This window comes from Rhinatrema bivittatum, chromosome 12 (assembly GCF_901001135.1).
Source record: "Rhinatrema bivittatum chromosome 12, aRhiBiv1.1, whole genome shotgun sequence".
Lineage (NCBI taxonomy): Eukaryota > Metazoa > Chordata > Amphibia > Gymnophiona > Rhinatrematidae > Rhinatrema > Rhinatrema bivittatum.
The window spans coordinates 45,336,879-45,354,908 of NC_042626.1; the positions used below are offsets into that span (position 1 = coordinate 45,336,879).

Consider the following 18,030-nt stretch of genomic DNA (forward strand, 5'->3'; position numbering starts at 1 on the left):
TCACTACTTAGAGGTGGTGAAGCTCCAGAAAAATCCAGTATTTTCTGCAGATGGTAGGACCTGGTGGTGCAGCAGCTCTACGTTGGATCTAGACTCCTGCAGACCCGGGCCAGGCCACTGGCTCCAGCCAGCAGATCGAGCCCTGTCTACCAGCCCTCAGTACGAATGGGGCCTAGGTAGAGCTTGAAAGAGGGAATTTTTCAGATTAAAAAAAAAAAAAGACTAATTTTTAGAGTTGCCTCTTCCTACCAGCGAGTTGTAGTTCTTCTGGCCTCTTCTTCTTCCCCACCATTTGAGGCAACACTTGCGGCTCTTGTAGTGGAGAGAGAGACACCTCCCGAGTACAGTGAGTACCAGTGCGGGTACTCAGAGGCATCTCAGAGGCAAGGCTCCGTGGATGGCTAAGTTGCTGGATTGCTCCATGAGACATGCACGCAGAGCTCCACACTCTTATCAGTGTCAGTGGGGGTCTGTTTTGCTGAGGCACTGGGAGCAGGTGCGTGTGGGTTGTGAGCATATGGAACGATTGGATGAGGTCGCAGGTGTGGTGCATGTGGCATCAGAAGCACTGCCTCTGAAAAGGGGTCTTTTTGCTTGGCCTGTGTGCTTTCTGGGGAAACTGCAGATTCCTATAGAATAAATCTTAAATTCTCAAAAAGGCATCCTGTCAGCATAAAGGCTACTAGCAGGGTCCTGGTCTGTCTCCAGGTAGCAACTCGGCTTGACTCAAATCACACTATAAAATCTGACAAAGATACAGAACTTCCTCTTTTCATTGACTTTAGCAAAACAGCTTAAGTGGCAAAAAACAAAATCCCAGTCCTCCAAATAGGGCACCTAACCCCAGGACATCCCACTCATTCTTTCTCAAGTTTTCTTATACTTCATGGACCTTATGGGGCAAGTCATTCAGGGTGTTTATGGAAAAGGCAATTTGTCCAGAATTATCTATAGGCACAGCAAGAAATATGATCATGTGACATACCCCTCCCCTTTCTGCCTGCAATATGTCTAATTCTAACCTATTATTGAGAACAACTCCACCCAGAGACCTAAATTCTTCTTGCAATCTTCCGAGGGCTGCACTCATCTCGGAGGAAATATTTTCCACAATGGCAGAAAGGGTTCTCATATTTCCTCTTATTTCAACCAATTTTACATTTACTGACAGCTCCCACATTTGGCATGAAAACCCCCAAAATTGCTCCCCATACTGTGATCTTACTCTATAGCTATGGTGATATTTAATCAATGTGATTTGTGCTACTGAGTAACGAGGATGAGTGAGATTTTGGAGCTTAAAAATTGAGAAATGTGGAATATAATACCCCAAAGTAAGTTGATGATGATCTGCTTGTATATATGCTTTAACTGTATGAGTCCTGGTCTACCATAAACGGTGGCATTTTTCTCTGTTTCCTGTTATCAGGATAAAGGACATAAATGGTGTTTATGGGCCTCCCCAGTGAGAATGGCCCAATTATGTTCATGAAAAAGGCTACTCACTGTATGAAATTTTGGTGTTGCTTTTTGTTATTGGAAGTTATGGACTCCCACAGCGATGGGTTTGAGGAATCTTGTTTTATGTTTAGTAAGAAGCATGCTGAATATTGGCCAGTAGATGTGTATTATGATTCAGGTGATAATGTTTTTGTACATCTATATAAGAGATGAGGAGGAAATGGGAAATTTCTTGGCCTTACCCAACATCTCTGTGGCCTAAACAATTGCTCTGATGAAAAGAATTATTATTTAGATCCCCTACCACAATGGTTAAGTTTTATGATGAGAAAGGGGTATCCCAACCATACTCCTACATGATCAGAGGTAAATCATGCTTAGCTGGCATAGGCTTGCGAGCCAAGTTGACCAATGTCAGATGAAGATGGAGTAACTGCATTTGGCCCCTGTGTTCCCTGTTCCCACCAACATGTGAGGTTTGCTGGCACTGCATAAAACTTAGAATTGGCCATAAAGGTTGAAGCAGAAGTTGGTATGTGAGAGCAGATCCAACAGTCAGGTTATAGATTTCTTGATATGACTTGGTGAAATGCACATAGCCATTATTTTCAGGAACCACAAATGGGTTGGCTACCATCCTGGAAAAAAAGGGACATCAGCATTCTCTTCTTTTTGTCAAAACAGCCACGGACACAGACTTGACTTGATTGCAGATTTTTCAGAACCAGAAAAACTTTCACCTTCCTGAGTCTCCGATGAGTCAACACCTAACTCCAAGGGATACCTGGCTGAGTCAGGGCAACAAGTGAGGATTAGATGACTTACCAGCCTATCTAGATCTCTGCAGGGCTTGGACATGCCTCACTAACATGTTCTCAGGGGCTCTGCTAGGCTGCAAAGCTAAATATAAATAGTTCAAAGGTCTTGCTTGCTTTACACAAGCGGGTCTAAGACTTGTTAGCAGGATATTAGTCCTCACAAAACCTGCCCACCATCCTGTGGAGTTGGGTTTAAGCTAATTGGGTTTCTTCTCTTTTTTTATTTTATCTTTGAATTCTATATTATAAAACTGAAGAGGACCCCGTAAGGTATGAATACTGAGCATGCTCAATGAGCATGCTCAGTGAAAGTTCTAGTATAATTTTTTTTATTACTCTTTTTATTTAGAACTTTTACATGACAGGAAAGGAAAGTATTACATACGTAACTGCAATACAGCATTACATAGAAGAAAAACTTTTCCATGATACAGAGACCACATTGTAAAGAAAATTATACAAGGACCAGATTGTCAGACAATCAATGTGTACATTCATAACATTCTAATTAGCTCTCAAATACTCCTGATACGGGCCCCAGATGGATACATATTTAGCATGCTCATTCTTTAAGTCATAATGTAATTGTTCAATATCAATAATATCTCTGACCTGCTTATTCCAATGGACAGGTCTTCCAAAGGTAACAATGGTAAATTGCACTCTGCCCCACTAGCACCCTATGCTTAACTGGAACCAAAGACCTGTTCCAACATCCCAAAAGACCTAACTCTGGGAGTCGAGTACAGAAATGCCCAAAATATTGGTTATCTCTTGATTGGCTTGTGCCCAGAACTTACCAACAGGACAAAACCACCATATGTGACTATAAGATCCTGGTTGGCCACACCCTCTCCAGCATTGCTCTCCAGCCTCTGGGAAACACCGAAAGTAAAAAATGGGAGTACGGTAAGTTCTGTTCAGTAGTTTAATCACATATATTCAACGGCAAGGGTGAATAAAGAAAAGAGGATTTATATTCAGACAACAACCAACAAGGTTTTGTTTTTTTTAATTTTATTATTTATTAATTATAACATTTACAACATAAATGATATAAAAAGGCAATCTAGAAAAAAAAAGTATACCATACAATCATTACACGATATATTAACAATAGGTTACTAGCCCACGTCTAGGAGGAGGGGAGAGGCTAATCAAGCGTGCATTTTAATTCTTATACAACCCTTACTAATTTTAAGCAGACTGACTCTACCAGTCCAAGAAATACAGGTGGTCCCAATCTAGTAACTTTTACTTAATGTAAGATACGCTAGGGCAAAATTCCTTCCAAAGAGATCCTTAAGGTTCCATGGAATAAAAATACCTAAATACTGAAATCCATGTTGAACCACTTTAAACTCTGAGCGAGTTCGGAATTGATAATTTCAAATCTACTAGAAACAACTCAGATTTATCAAAATTAATCTTGTGCCCAGCCAGAGAACCATACTGCCCCAGTAGGGTGAGAAGGGCCTGCCCAGAGGTCTTAAGAGAGGTCATATATATATTAAAATATCCGCACAGAGAGAGATTTTATGAGTTCTACCCCCAAAAATGAACCCAGAAATATCAGGATGCCGTCTAATAGCAGCTGCCAGGGGCTCAATAACCAAGTCAAAAAGCAAGAGGGACAAGGGGCAGCCCTGCTGCGTATCACTCATTACATCAAAGAAGGGGGAGAGCCGACCATTTAATATTCAATCGCACCCTTGGTCCCTCATACATTGCCCGAACCCAGGCAATAAAACAAGCCAGAAGCCCGGCCACCTCCAAAACTGCAAATAAGAAGGACCAGAAACACGATCAAACACCTTTTCAGCATCAAGCAAAATTATGGCCCAGCCATGGCCGTTGAATTAGCGAGGTGGAGGAAATTAAACAACCTCCTGGTATTAGAGGTGGAGTACCTTCCTTTCGCAAAGAGGCGTTTACAATACTTTTGCAAGAATCTTAATATCAGAGTTGAGTAAGGAAGTTGGCAGACACTCCAAGGTGTCTTTACCCTTCTTATGAAGGAGCATAATATTCGCATAAGCCATAGACCCCAGGGAATGATCCCCGTCCCCAGCCGAATTAATGATGGGGAGGAGTAAAGATGAAACTTGAACCAGGAACTTCTTAAAGATGTCAATTGAGAATCCATTAGGGCCTGGACACTTCCTGCACAGTAAGGCCTTCACGGCCGCTTGAATCTTAAGCAAGGATATAGGCTCAGCTAGCATCTCCTGCTGAGGTTCAGGCAAGGAAGGTAAACCCAAACCGATTAGGAACTCTTGAATCTCAGAGACGATTACCCTCCGGTTCCCTGTATAAGTCAGAAAAATATTTCTAAAAAGGTTTTCAATATCCTTGGAACCAATAGCAATGCTCCCTGTACTCTGTCATATCTGGGCAATATGCGATCTACACACTCTCTTCTTAGTCACCCTAGCTAGGAAGGCTCCCGGTTTGTCACCATGCGGTCAGTTTTTTAATGGTTGTGTGAGGTTCCTTAAACTGCAGCACAGCAGGTAACCTTTTTCCAAAGAAGTCACTGCATCATCACCTTCCACCTTCTCTGGCACCTCTAAGATATGAATATTCCCTCGTCTCGATCGGTTTTTTAGTTCATCCAGTTTTTCTAGTGTAGCATTGTACTGTTTCTTGAGTTCATCTATTTTTGCTCCAGTTAGCTGTCAGCACCATTTCTAAATCCATGAGCTTTACCGCCTTGCTCCTCAATTCTAGTGGCTTTGTCCTGCACAGATTCTACTAATTGGGCCACTTTACCAATGATCACAGCCAGCCGATCATCCAGTTTGGTAGAAATCCTTTCTGCAAATTCTTCCATCTAGGCCCAAATGGAAGTGGCCTTGTCGTCTGCCTCACATGGCGCAGCGGCCATTTCGTCATTGGAAGCAGGTTCACTTGCAGATAGCGACCTAGCAACTTTGGGTTTTTTAACGGATTTTTTGAGCATGACCGCCCGATCTGCCCATAAGGAAAGGTAATGATAATGTCCCGGTCTCCTTACTTAGCGCCATAACCCACCAGAGCAATTCGCCCTTAATAATAAGTAGCTAAACAGGATAATTGTCGGCAGGGACTTTCGCAGCACACAGCTTCCCTGCTCACAGCATAACCAGAAGTCCTGATATCTTTGACATAAGTTTTCGTGCTGGATTCCATCCAATGATGGTAACCCTTGTGTGAGGACTAAAATTCTGCTGTCTTCGGAGAACACCTGGCACAAGTAAACAACTCTGCTTTTTCCGGCTATATATAGCCAGATAACTTAAAAACTAACCAACTACGCCAGTGGTTCTCAACCGATGTATCGCAACACACCAGTGTGCCACAAGCACATGCAGGTATGTCGCCACACTTCCCGGTCTCTTGCTGGCCCAGCTGTTCCCTCTGCTCCAGGTTGATGTGAACTCTTCCTTCACTTGGGCTTGAAATGCTGATAGCCTGAGCAGAATGTGATAGGAGAGCTGGAAGAAGCACTCAGTCAGTGGCACTCGCAGTATAGTCTCTTCTCCCACCTCCATGGCCCAGAAGAGGAAGTGGTGTACAGTGGCCGCACGCACAGGAAGAAGAGATCATGCTAAGTTACAAGTGCATGCAGCATCAGCCCGAAGGAAAGAGCTTCACGGCTCGGAGTGAAAAGAGGAGCAAGGTCAGCCCCTGAGGCCCAGTAGGACTCCTTTCTTAAGGCCGTGAGAGTTTAAAGAAGAGGAGGCTGCTGCTGGGGGGGAGAGAGTGAGTGAGTGAGCAATTGTGAGACAGCATATATGTAAGTATGGGAGAGAAAGCATGTGTGTAACTGTGTGATTGAGAACCTGTTTGTGTGAAAGAGAGCTTGTGTGTATGAGATTGAAAACCTGTCTTATTGAGTTCCTTCATGTGTGAAACAGCATGTATGTAAGTGTGTGATTGAGAACCTGTATGTGCAAGTAAGAAAGAACATGAGTATGTATGATTAGAGCTTTTGTGTATGAGAGAGAGCATGTAATCTGCTTTGAAGGGCAGAATGTAAATCTAAATATGTCTGAGATTGAGAGTCTGTGGGTGAGATTAAGAGCCTTTGTGAGTAAGAGCATGTATGTACGTGTGTGAGAGCCTGTGAGTATGTGAGAGCTAGAGCATGTCTGTGTGTGATTGAAAACCTATGTGTGTAAGTGTGAGAAATACCGAGAGCATGTGTGTAAAAGTGTGATTGAAAGCCAATGTAAGTGAGAGAGAGCGAGCTTATGTGTATATATGTGTGTGACAGAGGAGAAAGTTGCAAGCAAACTCTCCCTGCTAATTCACAACAATCTCAGGGCATCTAGAAATCAAATATTCCCAGATATAGAGAGCAGAGCATTTTTTTTATCCTTACTATTTTTAATTATTGGGTCTTTGTGTCTGCTGTTTTGAAATATTTTATTGGTGTCTGGAAATTCTGTATATGAGTTTTAAATTATTGGATATTCCAATTATCAGCTATTTTGAAATCTGTTCTTTTTATTAGTATAGTTTTACTGCTATTGATTTTATATTTTTTTTATTTGTTTTAAGAGGACTGATGTTTCTCTATTTCTTTTGTTGCTGTTTCCAGTTCAGTTTTTGTCTGCATGTTTTTTATGCTTTATGGTCTGTCTGTGTTAGGTGAGGGTCTACACATGTGACTGAAGTGAGGTATTCTGCTGGCATGTAGTTTGTGTAGGGCTATAAAGCAGCCTGTCTTGTTCCGTTTTCCTAATAGGTGGTGTTTTAAGGCCTGGTGTAATATTTTCAGTATTGCCTTTTCTTAGATAACGTGGTTAACTGCTTGAATGCTAGAAGTTGGTGCTGTTCTGGTATGGGAGATTTACTATTTATGTAATTTATTTTCAGAGAGATTCCTTCTTTCCCTTGTGCCCTTCTTAACAATAAAAGTAATACTGGGCCTTTTTTTTTTTTTTTTTTAATTTCTGCCATGGATTCTAATGAGCAGTGTGTCATGCATATGAGCATTGTCCATCAGATGTGTGTCACTGGGGAAAAGGTTGAGAACCACTGATCTACACAATAGATGTAAAATGTAAAACCTTAAATATCATAGAAACAGTTGTCAATCAGCTGCTTTGTCATATTTGAATTCAGCACATCAACAATATTAAATGGTACATTTTATCGCTGAAGCAGACATCTAAAAATTAGTATACCAGTGTAACTTAAATGGATTTGAATATTAAACTCCAAGTATTTGACTTGTTAAAAAGCTCTTCCTACTTACACTTACTACTCTGAATTTGGATAAAGTGTAACAGTGTTGTGATGCTGCTTTTTGAAAACCTATGTGGTCATCACAGAGATTCATGTTAAAGTGGGAGTATTAGTCAATTCAAGGATAGATGTTTATTATAAATAAGGACCTTAGCCATAACAAATAGTAAACTGTATGAAAGATAAGAATAAAAGAGCTTAGAAAATGAAATAAGGAAGTAAACAGGCAAGTTCTCATTTTAAAGAGTCTGGTATTACTTACTCAACTATTCTGAATACAGTTTTAAATGGAAATGCCTGCAGTGGTACTGTGTTCATGAATTTATAGTATAAGAACTATATGCTTTCCATTAGCAAGGAATGGAAGAAGCCAAGGACTCTTGTTTGGAGCTCCATTAAATTGTGATGTATGTTTCAGAACCCTGCCTCTCGCCGACACTCTCAAGTGCACATGAAAGATGATGAGGAGGAGTTTTTTCTGGAAGGATATCATGACCTGCCAGCAGATCTCCAACATCAGATGCAAATTTGTAGTCGAGTAGGAAACAATGCCATGGCACAGGAAGAACTTGGAAAAGTAAGCATTCCAAACTTAGCCCTTCTTTGTATAAATTTTTTTAAATTATTCATTTAGCATAATTCATTTAACAATTGAAGGAATTAAACAGATTGATAATGACGCCTTTTGTTATGGTGATATGGGAATTATTGGGGTACATTTTCACAGATAATTTACCTGGTAAGGTTTGTTACCCAAACAATTATCCCAAATGCTGCCCTACCTAATCTTTTTCACCTGATAACATTCTGTTCTGGTTTCCAAGAAAAAGACACATGAAAAATGATTTATTAAATTGAAAAAAATATTTAAGATTTACAACATGGGCCTGAAATCAGGTCTGCCAGCAGTGAGGCTTTAAATTGTACTTCATCATGAGAATGCCAGGAGTACAAACTTATTCCACTCTTAAGAAGTTAATTAGATTGCAAAGAGGAACCTAAGCCCCTTTGTGCATAGGTATATCGTCTATATTGCACAATGGTGCACAGGCACCACCAATTTACAAAAGGTTGTTCCATGCACCACCAACTAAGAGCATAAGACATGCCATACTGGGTCAGATCAAGAGTCCTCCAAGCCCAGTATCTTGTTTCCAACAGTGGCCAATTCAAGTCTCAATGACCTAGCAAATACCCAAAAACTAGAGACGACATTATTAGGATTTAAGTAGCTTCAAGCCCCCTGGTTTGTGGTTTTCAAGTTGTGGTCATCTTTTGCTGGCCTGTCTTCCTGCCCCTCCACCAAGCTTGATTGTTCCCCTGCCTTTAGCTTTGCCATCCTCCTTCCAATGCAAGCACCAGTTGTGGTGATCCGCTGCATGCACTAGGATGCAACTGAAAAACTGCCTTAAGCTGATGTGGGAACTCCGTGTAGAGGCCAGCCACCATCTGCCGTGCTTCAAGGAGGAAAGAACAGCCTTCATTGAAGGACCTATAGCTACTGAAGTGGAATTCGGGAGATAGCTGTGTTGGAGAACTAACCTGCAGAAAGACATAACGGGGGAAAAAGGGGTTAAAAAGTCTATGGGTGTGCAGGGGAGGACTGGTGCAGAGAGAGGGACATAAAAGGCTGCATCAGAGAACCAGATGCAGAAGCGGGCAAAAAAGGTTGTTCAAGACACGGGAGAACCCACAGTGCTGACAGCTGTTTCAGCTGGATCAAGATCTGCTGCTGCAACCATCACCTCCACCAAAAGAAAAAGGGAGGGCAGTGCATCAGGACCTTCCATTGAGAAAATTATATCATCTTCTCTACGCTGAGGTTGTCCATGTTTTTAACTATTGTGCAAAGGGAAGTTACTTTTCAAAGGGATGTCTGCGGGTAAAGTAGTGCTTTACCAACAGAAATGGCCTTGCAAAAAATGAAGTGACTGATACCCATATAAAATTGCATGCATACACACTGTATGTGTGGACTTTTATATTCATAGGCATTCTAGATGCTGAAATCTGGATAAGGTTAGGACTTAAGTCTCACATACTTTTTGATTTTGAAAAGAATGTATATAAATACTCTTGGCAAAACGAAACACACCAAATAGCAGGTGTAATTGTATGTGCCTAGTTTTGCTGGAATAATTTTCAAAGTGAACATGTAAGTATGGTTTGAAATTTAAGAGCTGCCCTCCCCCCTCCCGAAGTATACAGGAGAGGCCACAACTATGGAGATGGTTCAGATCAGGGAACAGGAGAGAAACAGAGGAAAGATCTGCTATTTTGCTCAGCATCTGTGGTTGAGTGAATTTTCATGTGTTAAAAAAGGGTCATATTGGTTAAAGATTTGGAGAGCACTGATTTAGAGGATAACTTTAACACAAGCACGCACCCATATACAAGTTTTTATATTTTGTGCAAATGCGTGTAATTCTACCTAACAATATATTCGCACGTCTAAAAGATATGCAACATGTAATGTTAAACATAGCTTCAAATCTTGCTTGCCTAATGTTTGGTAAGCAGGGGTAACAGCAGCAGTCAATGTGTGAGGCCTATGGGATGAGGCACTCACAGACCTCGGCCCTCTAACACAGATTTCCATTCTAAATGGAGGAGGGGGAAGGACCTATGGGTGTGCACGGACTACCCATGTTGGTTGGAATGGAGGTCTTTGAGTGGAAATCTGTACCATTCCGCAAGAAGGATAAGCAGCCCTGTTTTTCAAGACTCCATCCACTGAGTTTGTCACCCCATTTGGAATCACAACTCACAATATGGGAACCACTGATGTAAGTTATATCTGAGGCAGTGGAGAGTGAAGTTTTTTTCTAGTAATTAATGCTAAAGCAAGGGATTTTTCAGATTTATCTAGACGGATTCAAGATAAGTGTAGAGTTTTCCTTAGATTTAAACAATGCAGTTCCTTATGTTTTCTTTGAACCTTTACAACTCCAGAAATTTGTAGCAGGTAGAGCTGGTATTGGGGCCAACATATCGCTACTATGTCTGCCTTGTTTTGCCTATTAACAATAGTTTTCATATTCTTTTTTAATTTATTTCCTTTGGCTTACCCTCTTTCTTGTTGTGGGCTTAAATTTCTGACTGATTTGATTTGGTATTTCTAAATGTTGGATTGCCTGTTTTTATTTATACGCCATGAATGTTTTCTTTTCAGGATTTTCCTGTTTAATTCTTTAAACTTCCTAAATAGAAAAAAAAATATAAGGGCATGAAACTAAAGTATGATATGTCTTCTACTTTGGAAAGACAGGGTTCCTCCTCAAAAAGACCAGAACCCCAAAGGTCAGAATCTTGGAGTGAGAGTACTAGTTCCTCTTCTTGTGGCACCAATAGGAAAGGTAGGCACGGGAGTTTGGCTTAGTCAATGAAAAAACACTGCTCTACAATATTAATGCATAAGTCTTTGAGGATGCCAAAGTAGTATCACACCAATGAATTGGCATGGAAACGTTTGGTACTGTGCTCTTTGACACCAAAAAAAATTCTGCACCGCTGTCACAGTTAAAACAAAAGACTTTACAATCTTGACACAAGGCTTAAAATAAGACCATAAGATTTGCCATACTGGGTCAGACCAAGGGTCCATCAAGCCCAGTATCCTGTTTCCAACAGTGGCCAGGCCAGGTCACCAGTACCTAGCAGGATCCCAAAAGGTAGATAGATTCCATGCTGCTTATCCCAGGGATAAGCAGTAGAATTTATATAACTCCACCACCTTAATAATGGTTTATAGACTTTTCCTCTAGGAAAATGTTCACATTTTTTTTTTTAAACACAGAAACACTAACAGCTTTCAGCACATTCTCTGGCAACAAATTCCAGAGCTTAATTATGCATTGAGTAAAAAATATTTTCTATTATTAGTTTTAAATCTACAACTTAGTAACACGAGTGTGTGTCCCTTAGTCAGTGTACATTTTGAAAGTATAAACGACCGATTTTCGTTTTTGTTCCACTCCACTCATTATTTTATAGACCTCTGTCATATCTCCCCTCAGCCATCTCTTTTCCATGCTGAAGAGTCCTAACCTCTTTGGCCTTTCCTCATAGGGGAATCATTCCATCTCCTTTATCATTTTGACCACCCTTCTCTATACCCTGTCTAATTCAGCTGTATCTCTTTTTAGATGTAACCAAAAATGTGTCCTATGTGTTTGTCTTATTTGATTGTAAACTCTATCCTAGGACAAACAGGATGGTAGTCCTCACACATGGGTGACATTGTCAGATGAAGCCCGGCACGGAAAACGTCTGTCAAAGTTTCTAGAAACTCTGAGATGAGTCAAGATGGTGGCATGCTAGCTGTGTTTGTGTTGCTCACTAAAAGTTTCCTCTAAATTCTTTATTTTTTGATCGTGGATATGCCCCCAAAAAGGAAAGGGAAAGTTAGGGTGTATCCCTAGACACCATCTGTCCCTTCGAGGCAGCATACCATACCTCAATACACAGCAATCTATCCAGAATCACAGGTGGCGAAAATCCCCGCTGGTGAGAGCGGAAGAGGAGCCTCTGTTTCATCTGGGGAAGTCTCTTAGCCCCCCCCGTCCTGAGGAAACCATCGGCGACTTCCTCACAGAGTACTCCGGGGACGGCGCTTGCAGCTATAGAGCCAGTAGGCTCGGATACAACTGCAGAGGGAGCGACCACGGAGCCTTGGGAGTAAGACATCAGCGTCTATGCAGGAGAGTACGGTCCCTACAGCTATATTAGGTGTGCTCAAACTGCTGCTACCGGTAATCTGTATCTTAAACAGACTGTGGTGACTTTAGACTCCCTGTGGGAACTGGTGGCACAACTAGGATCTGCTGTTCAAAATTGCTCAACTCAAATTTCTGCAATTGCACAAAAAATGGATACTCTTTCATAAGAATGAAACTCCCAGCTAGAAGACCATAAAAATCGGATTCAAGGATAGGAAGAGGGACTAAAAAAAGGGCAGGAAATTCAATCTACTATAATTCAAGAGCAGCTGTCCTTGAATAGGAAAATGGAATTTCTGGGAAATCATCTGAGACGTTTGACTCTCAGGCTATTAAATTTTCCTAAAGTGATTGGGAACAGCCTATAATTACTTTAAGGAAGTACATGACTGAGGTCTTGAAGATTTCCTTAGAAAATCTTCCAACTTTTAATAGGGTATATTTTCTACCTTATCGGTGCTCTGGAGGAAGAGTGGAACAGCATCAGCTTGATTTGGGAAACCTGACTGAGTTTCTGGAGTCCTCCACAACTGAGATATTGGAAAGAGCTACTACCCTATTAATCTCATTCGTTTATGAGCAAGACCTTAGTCTAGTTATGTGCAGTTACTTCCAGAATGTGGGGGTTAATTTCTATGGGCATTTTGTTCAGAATTTTCCAGACCTAGCTAAAGCCACTCAGGAGAGGAGGAAAGGCTTCTTGTCTTTATGTCAGGAAGCCCAGTCATTAGGAGCCACTTTTCAACTAAAATTTCCTTGCAAGTGTATTTTGAAATTTAAATAATGTTTATATATATTTTGCTCCTGAGCAGCTTAAATTGTTTTTAGATTTGCGTAAAAGGTTGCTCCCAGCCTCCTCTCCACAAGTAAATCCCATTACTCAGGAATAAAAAATGGGTAGATAGCATGCTATGCAATTTCTTTGTAATTTTTATTTCCTTTTCTGTTTAGCTCCTCAATTGTTCCTCTCCCTGTCTTTAAATATTTGTGGTCTGTTTATATAATGATTATTTCCTGGTATGGAACTATTATTAACTTATGTTTTTGTTTCTTTTTCTTTTCTGTACAAAGTACTAAGGCTGTGTAATCATTGAGAAAATAAAAAAAATTAAATTAAAAAAAAAAGTTTCTAGAAACTGGCTGGTACGCTGAGCATGTCCAGCATGCCACTATCCCTGCGTTCACGCGGGGTCTCTCTTCAGTCCTTTCTTTTCTGCAGAGCTATTGTCTCGCGGAGGTGGAGCTCTCGGCGTTCTCGGCCACTGGGGAGGACCTGCGCGATCGGCGCCGAGCCCCACCGGGGGAAGGTCAGTAAAGCACGCTCCCCACCCGGAGGGCCTCAGCGCCGACAGCGCGATCAAAATAACAGCAGAACCTGCAAAGAAAAACGAAAATCGCGCCGAGACACAGGACCCGCCCACCACCCAGCGCAGCCAATCAGAGCGAGCCCTGCTAGGGCTTTAAATTCCTGCTCTGACCGGTGCCGTGCGCCAAGCGTCGCGCGCCGAAGGAGCGCGACAAAGGGGCAGGCCCCTTTGTTCGCCCCTTCGTGCAGCCCCGAGGGAGCCCCGACCCACACCCACGGAGGCAATCACATCCATAATACGGTAGCCGCCAGCAAAAAAAAAAAAAAAATACTGAGCCAAACAGACTTCACTGCCTGGTATAAATCCAGCACCTACTACAGCCACTTCAGCATTCAACCAACCGCTCCAGCTTCCACTCCTGCTGCTCCAGCTTCCACTCCACTCCAGCCGCTCCAGCATCCACTCCAGCCGCTCCAGCTTCCACTCCACTCCAGCCGCTCCAGCATCCACTCCAGCCGCTCCAGCTTCCACTCAATTCAAGCCGCTCCAGCTTCCACTCCAGCCGCCCTAGCTTCCACTCAATTCCAGCCGCTCCAGCTTCCACTCCAGCAATCTGGGAAGAATGTCTCCATCATTCCCAATCCCAATCCTCCCTCACTGTCCATCTTCCAAAGGACATTCAACTCGACACGCCCATCACCACAACCTTAAATCCCTCTCTCCAATCATGATCACTCCCATTACCCAACTGCTAGGCCTCACACTATTCTCATTAACACTGTTCAATGCTCAATCCCTAACTAAGAAAGCAGTAATACTAAACGACTATCTCATCGATGTGAAACCGGATATATGCGCAATTACTGAGACATGGCTCAAACCTTCAGACACTGCAATAATCAACCAATTACCCACAGAGACATACAACTTCTTCTCAATCCCACGCCAGGGAAAAAAGAAAGGAGGAGGAATCCTCCTAGCTACAAAAAAGGACCTCAGATTCACTCAGCATTCCACCAATACCAACTCGAAACTCGAATTTGGCTTCTTCTCGTCAGACAAACTCCAAATTCTACTTGTCTATGCTCCTCCAGGTGTACTGGAAATAGACGCCTCTCCTCTGGTCGAAATAACTACTTCCCTTATCAATCTAGATGCCCCAGCTATAATCTTAGGTGACTTCAACCTGCACGTTGACAACTCCATATTATCACCTAACTGCGAAGCCTTACTCACAGCATACTCCGCTTTAGGTTTCACTCAACTAGTTAACAAATCCACTCACAAAGCCGGACACACATTAGACCTTATCTTCGTCAATACTGCAATCAAACTGGTCCAGCACCCCACCTGCACGAAGGTACCATGGTCAGATCACTCCCTCATAACTTCCTCATTCTCAATAAAAGATACCATTCCATCTCGCATACCCTCACATTGCTTCACTTACAGAAAAACATGCACCATAGAAGATCTTAGCAACCACTTATCATCACATCTCACCCAAATAGACTGCACCAATCCGAACTCAGCGCTTCGTTCTTGGAACAACATCACGGAATCAATAGCCAACAAGTTATGCCCTCTGACAACAAAAAAACCTCACCCTAATTCTTCCAAAAGACAACCATGGTTTACCCTAGAGCTAAGAAAGCTTAAACTACTGCTAAGACAAAATGAGGCCAAATGGCGTAAAAACCCATGCACCATTACCCTATCTACCTATAAATCAACTCTTCACCAATATAAATCCAATACATTAAGATCCAAGAGGAACTACTACGCATCCAAGATCCACCATCTAATCTTCGACGCTAAAGCCCTATTTAGCTACGTCTCTAACCTCACACAAATAAACCCATCAGAAATCGCTCTCAACCAAGCCAAATCTAAAGCGGAAGAACTAGCGCTATTTTTCAATAACAAAATAAGCAAACTACTAACTCAGCTGCCCCATAACATCACATCTACTTCAACACCACCTCAGACCGCCTTCAAAAATACCCGCTTAGAAGAACTAGAACTCACCTCTTCCATTGAGATCCAAGGTATACTACGGAAAATGAAACCATCTTCTCACCCTTCGGATCACATCCCCTCGAAATTGCTTCTATCAATTCCTGACTCCATCGCCAAATCCCTGTCAGACATCATAAATTGCTCAATAACACAAGGATCTTACCCAGATGACCTAAAATTGGCCTCTCTCAAACCACTACTCAAGAAACCTAATCTAGATCCTAATGACCCAAACAACTACAGACCGATCGCCAACCTCCCCTTCATAGCCAAGATTATGGAGAAATTGGTGAACACCCGACTCTCAAACTACATTGAAGAAAATAACCTCCTATCCCCATCACAATACGGATTCCGCAAAACACTAAGCACGGAGTCCCTCCTCATCTCCTTAACAGATTACCTCATCCTGGGCCTCGATAAAGGTCAAGCCTTCTTATTGATCCTACTGGACCTTTCTTCAGCCTTTGACACCGTCAATCATTCCCTACTCATTAACCAGTTAACTGCCATAGGCATCTCAGGCACAGCACTATCTTGGTTCATATCCTTTCTCAGCAACAGAGGATACAAGGTCAAGATCCAGAACAAAGAATCCTCTCTACACCCGTCGTCAGTAGGAGTCCCACAAGGGTCCTCCCTGTCTTCTACTTTATTTAACATTTACCTTATACCATTATGCCAACTACTCACAGACCTCAACCTCAAACACTTCCTTTATGCAGACGATATCCAGGTCCTGATACCCATTAAGGATTCCTTCGCAAAAACTCTGGCTTACTGGGATACATGCCTTCAAAAAATTAAACTCCTCCTCACCAGCCTAAACCTGGTATTAAATTCCGGCAAAACTGAACTACTGCTCATCGCCTCAGAGAACAACCCCATTACCTCTGCACAGCAAGCCACGCCAACAATCACACAAGTGAGAGACCTAGGAGTCCTAGTTGATAATCACCTGAATTTCAAAGCCTCTATTAACAAAACCACCAAAGACTGTTTCTATCAATTACAAGTTCTGAAAAGAATTAGACCTCTTTTCTATGCCCAAGATTTCAGAACCATTCTGCAAGCAATCATTTTTTCAAAATTAGACTATTGTAACACCATCCTACTTGGCCTTCCCGCTTCATACACCAAACCGCTTCAGATGGTGCAAAATGCAGCTGCACGAATTCTGACAAATACCAGGAGAAGGGACCACATAACCCCTATTCTAAAGAACCTCCATTGGCTACCGATACACTTTAGAATAATATACAAGGCCATTCTCACCACATACAAAAACATCCACCAACTGGCTCCCATTGACCTACAGATCCCTCTCCGACTACACAATTCGTCAAGACCGACAAGAGATGCATACAAGGGTTCGCTACAGGTACCACCGCCCAAATCTACCAGACACAGCACACTAAGAGACCGAGCTTTCTCTACAGCCATCCCACCGTTATGGAACTCCATACCCTCAAATCTCAGAATAGAACCATGCATATCAACCTTCAAAAAAAGACTAAAGACCTGGATATTCATACAAGCCTTCCCAGACGTCAATTGATCTAATACTTCCAAGCCACCCCTAATCTCCATCTACACTATGGTCGACCTTATCTCCTATCGTTTACTTGTGTAAATTAATAACCTGTCCTTTCTCTTCCTCTAAGCCAAGTTCTTATCACCTTGTTATATGTAACTGCCTTTTCAGCACCATTGTTATTGTTATGTTTACTTTGCACCCCTGTTTTATGTGAACCAGCATGATGTGACTGCTGTCTCGAATGCCGGTATATAAAAAATCTAAATAAATAAATAAATGCCTGTTAGTGAAAAACTAGTCTTTCTTCGCGAACATTTTTCTTTTTCGCATCCTTTTTCCTAGGCTGGGTCTCTCTCGGTCCCCTCAGGTTCTTCGTGGTTGGTGAGTAATCCTTTTTTTTCCTCCTTCCATATCTGCCAATCATCGTGCCCTCGCTGTACACCTTTCCAACCATGGCCCTTGTTGGGCAGCTTAGTCTGGAGGATCGAGCGCCACAGAGGGATGGTGCTCTGGGTTGCTTAAGGAAATTATGGTATGCAGATCTGTGGCAGCTCCTGGCAGAATTGCCCCTTCAACTTCCGGCGCGCAAAAATCTGCTGCGGCAGGGTCCTGTTCTTCATGAAGATTCAACTTGATTTTGTCTTACGGTATGGCCATTGAAAGGGCTTGCTGAAATGTGGATACTTTGTGGCATTGATTTCCACCTTGCTGAGAGTTAGGCCAAGAACGTGGAGAACTTCCTATCTGCGCATTTGGAAAGTGCTTGAGGCCTGGTGTGAGGATTAAGGTGCTCTTCCTTGTTCGGTCAAGATCCTGCTCATTTTGGCATTTTTGCAGGATGGCTTGAATAAAGGCTTGGCACCTTAAAGGTACAAATAGCGGCTCTTGCGTGTTTCAGAAGTCAGGTGAATGGTGGATCCTTGTAGGCTCATCCT

At 42.2% G+C, this 18,030-nt stretch overlaps 1 protein-coding gene across 3 annotated transcripts in view; it reads left to right on the plus strand.

Moving 5' to 3' along the window:
- CCDC15 (coiled-coil domain containing 15) overlaps nt 1-18,030 on the plus strand; it is a 61,212-nt gene that overhangs the window by 18,480 nt on the left and 24,702 nt on the right. Inside the window, exons 5-6 of one of the 3 annotated variants that reach the window (XM_029572767.1) lie at nt 7,933-8,091; nt 10,783-10,870. In XM_029572767.1, coding sequence (XP_029428627.1) covers nt 7,933-8,091; nt 10,783-10,870 — 247 coding nt within the window. Of the gene's footprint in view, nt 1-7,932; nt 8,092-10,782; nt 10,871-17,437; nt 17,477-18,030 lie in introns of all 3 variants that reach the window. The other 2 variants (XM_029572766.1, XM_029572768.1) reach the window with 2 other exon arrangements.